At 41.5% G+C, this 4,131-nt stretch overlaps 1 protein-coding gene across 1 annotated transcript in view; it reads right to left on the reverse strand.

Annotated features, from left to right (window-relative positions):
* Nucleotides 1-1,531: 1,531 nt before the first annotated feature.
* Nucleotides 1,532-4,131, reverse strand: part of pop7 (POP7 homolog, ribonuclease P/MRP subunit) — an 8,370-nt gene continuing 5,770 nt past the window's right edge. Inside the window, exon 4 of the mRNA XM_063187511.1 lies at nt 1,532-3,388. Within this exon, the coding sequence (XP_063043581.1) occupies nt 3,209-3,388 (180 nt within the window). The 3' untranslated portion in view covers nt 1,532-3,208. The remainder of the gene's footprint in view (nt 3,389-4,131) is intronic.

Below are 4,131 nucleotides of genomic sequence, written 5' to 3' on the forward strand. Positions count from 1 at the left end.
CGGTGGGCATGTGTTTTTTCCCCATACTAGTTTTGTTTTGTAAGAGCCTGTCAATCATGCTGTAGATGTTTTGGCAGGAAGTTTGTACATGTCATGTCCTGTGCACAAAAAATGTTTGTTTCCGAAATGCAATCATGCAATTTGGTATTTAAAAGGAAAATGCTATTCTTAGATAAAAAAAGACTACTGAAAAAACACATGGAGGAAATTGTTTGTGTGTGTCTGTGATAAGCGCTCCTCCGTTGCATGTTGGTCTACTTTACTTTTTTTGTGAGGTTTGTGAGAAAAAACGAACTCGAGGGGCGAACAGGCTTGAGACAGAAACCACCTGCTCCAATAAGGAGAGAGGTCAACTCATCATGACCTGACATTACACAGGCACACCACTGACCAGACACATGTCTCATGACACAAGGGTCTGGGTGTCACTTTACCACACTGCTATCTTGTGGTAACATAAGGGACCACAGGTTTGTGATGAAATGCATAGCTTTCTGGTTTTTGCTTGCTTCTTGTCATTGTTTGAACATCATATCTAGCTAATTTCTCTATATCTTGGGATCCCTACACATAGACCTAACCATCATATCCAACAAAACAAAACAACAAAAACAGTGTTTGGTAAATTAACACTCCCCACATTTAGATTGTTGTTATATGTGCATTGGACAGGTGATTTCATCACTTGGGCAAGAACATAAAAACTGAGGGGAAAAAAAACCTTTAACCTGAGGGTATTCCAAGAATCTGGCTAGTTATACTAAACCAGGTTAAATTAACCCTGAGGTAGTGGTAACTGGAGTCTTCTATTTCTTAGCTAAATGACACGTATGGGGTGCGTTCCAGTATGCGACGTTGCGTCCTCCACTTGTGCTTGTGGCCTCATACCAGGAAGTAATACATCGTGATGACATCACTGACAACAGCATTATATTTCGATATCTCACAAAAGCTCAATTATAAAGTATTTTTCTCATTTGCAAACTGGATGGTGAATGTAGAATAGTTCCCCAAAAATTGTTTTGGCTAGGCTGATAGCGGGGAAACTTAACTATTTTTTCCACCGAGACTGGGCATCAGCAAAACATGAGGCCACAAGCTCAAGTGGAGGACGCAAGGTTGTATATTGGAATGCACCCAGGGACTATCGATTAGCAGGTTTACCACTTCCAGTAGGTTGGTTAACTTAACCAGGTTTATCACTTCTCCTTGTTCTAGGAAATAGTACGCTGGTCAGCATGCTAACCTGTCTGTCGTCAGATATGTGGATCCGCAGTCTGGCTTAGCCTCTCGCAGTGTGTGTGGAGCCAACATGTGTGGTTACTCTGGCAGAGCTAAACTACACATATATTACCAGAGCCTGGTTAACCTAGTAAACCAGGTTAAGTGAAGAGGTAAATCATGTAATAGACAAGTCTGGAGTCCTCCAAGCTCTTCTATTAGATGATTCACCTCTTAACTTAGCTTTGTAGTATAGGCCCCCAGTCAGATAGTCGCACACATCAAACAGTATAGGCAGCACACACAAGAGTGCAGATAAACATCAATTTAATAAACGTAGACTTTGTCACAAATACATTAATTTTTAAACCAACAGTTGTGCTTGCTCGATACAACTTTGTCCATAAAACTCTCTCTGATCAAAAGAAAGGTAAATAAAAAAAGTATCTTTCCGTTCCTTCGGTGAAGTCACAATGTAAATAAGTTCAATGAGAAAACACATTACTTGTACACTGAATGTAAGCATATCAATACTTACCAAAACACACAAACACTTTTAATTCTCTCCAAGGCGTCATAAGTAGCTTATGATCTATATTCCTTAGTCTTTTCAGGGAAGACACCACAAATAGTACTCATTGAGCGCATTTACATGCAGAGAATATTGCAATTTTAAACGCAATGGTGGCAGTATTCGGTTGGCAGAACGTTGTACCACACATGTGAAATGAATATTCCGGAACTGAATACTGATAATATTCCATTTGAAGCTGCTATATTCCGTGCATGTAACTGCACCCATTGATCGCAGCTGAATCAGTTTCAGCAGTGTTGATATTCAGAGTTAAGAAAACACTCCACTCCATCCAGCAGATACAGCACTTAAGAGTTCTAAAGGCAAATAAACAAAAACATGACACGTTCTCCCCACAATCACAGTGTACTAGTGGTCCACACAAAGCATGCAAATGTCTGTTCATAATAGTTGCAATGTCTCCAAACTGTAAATGTTGACTAGGAGGGAACACTGTTGCAGAAGGTGAAGAATCTAACCTTACACAGTAGCTGAATTTCTAGGGAGTGTGGTTACTGTTATTTTGATGCAGACGGGTGAGTTGACCAGGGGCCTATACCAAGAAGCTGGTTCAGGAGTAAACCAGGAGGTTAAGAGGTTAATCATCTAATGCAGTGGTTCTCAAACTTTTTGTATGAAGTACCACCTGAAAAAAAAATTGAGCTCTCTGAGTACCACCTTGACAACCAACAAGAATATCGCAGTAAATGTCTTCCCTATTAACTTTTGCCAGTCAATACAGGAGAGGTTCATAATGGCATCAACAGCTACGATCACATTCAGTGCAAGTTTGTTTTTAAAATCTTTCAAGTACCACCAGAGATGTCTGAAGTACCACCAGTGGTACACGTAGCACAGTTTGAGCACCACTGATCTAATAGAAGAGCCTGGAATTAAGAAAATGAGGACTCCAGGCTCTTCTTTTAGATGATTTAACACCTGGTATACTCCTGAACCAGCTTCTTAGTGTAGGGCCCCAGTATATGTCTCAAGGAGCGCAGTAACTGTTACGATGGCTGACGGTCGCCATGAAATGTGATCATGATGACAATGAGGGTCTTGGTGGAATGCCCTCACTATGACAACTGAGGGTCGGGGTGGAAGGTTGTTGCTATGACGATTGATGTATTGGGGTAGAGTGTGACAGGTATGATGAAAAAGCGTAAGGCTAAACGACTGATGTGGATGGTCGATGTTATTTGGACAGCTTATAGGTCAGGGTACAATATCATCGCTATGACAACTGTTAATCAGGGACAGGAGGTCATCGCTATGGCAACAGCTGCTAAAGGTCAAAGGTCATTGACATGATGTCTATGGCTCTCGATGGAACACTTGCTCCTGCTCCTGGTCTGGTCATGGGCTCCCCAGGTAGAATTGTTCTGAGCTGCTGTTCAGTGTCAAAGGTCATCCCTATGACGACGACTGTGGATCGGGATAGAAGACTTTAATGTGTATGGCCGAGTTGTTCCTGGTGCGCGTCATGGGCTCCCCCATGTCGGCGTCGGGGTCGTCCGGCTCAAGGTCGTCCACCAGCTCCACTGTGGAGGTGTTGGCCGCCAGCTGTAGCGCCCCCTGGCTACTGGCCTGGAGCTGCAGGGAAAAATACAATTCTAATTACATTACATGCATCAAAGTTCAAGAGAGTCCTTGTGCATAAGCCCTCAGTAATGCAGGTTCAGGTGTGAGGCAGGAGAAGGTGAATCAATGAACAAAATTCAAGAGACACCAGTAAGCAGTGTGCGGTGACACAGACATGACACATGACACAGTACACAGTGTATTGTGGTCTGGACACACCAGGAGCTGCAGGGAAAGACGCAATCACTTTCACAATACATTACACAGAGACACTTTATATAGGAGACGAAACACTTCAGAAAGCATCCATTATTTCATTTCATTTCATTTTTATTTAAACTCGAAGAATCATTGAGAGCCCAGCCCTCATTTACAATGATGTCGAGTAAAACAAACAATTACACATATAAAATCATATATATATACAACATACACAATGCAACATAAATCATATAAGAGGTAAAAATTAAGACAAACTATAAATTAAAAACTTATGAGTTTAAAACAAGTACAAGTATGTGATAAAAAACTTCCCAGTATTACTTTAAAATGTTCTAATGACACTAAAGGCTTGAAGACCTATCCTTTGTTGTAGGGTATTCCAAAGTGAAGGTCCACAGACACTAAAAGCCGTTTTTACCCCAGTTCAGTGCGGGCATAAGGGACCTCCAGTAAAAAGTTGCTGCTGCGGGTTTGATATGGGTTGGAGTGCCAAACTAAAAGAGATGAAATATAAAATGGGAGTTTAACCCCGT

The sequence above is a fragment of the Engraulis encrasicolus genome, chromosome 21, assembly GCF_034702125.1.
Source record: "Engraulis encrasicolus isolate BLACKSEA-1 chromosome 21, IST_EnEncr_1.0, whole genome shotgun sequence".
In the NCBI taxonomy this organism is placed as follows: Eukaryota; Metazoa; Chordata; class Actinopteri; order Clupeiformes; family Engraulidae; genus Engraulis; species Engraulis encrasicolus.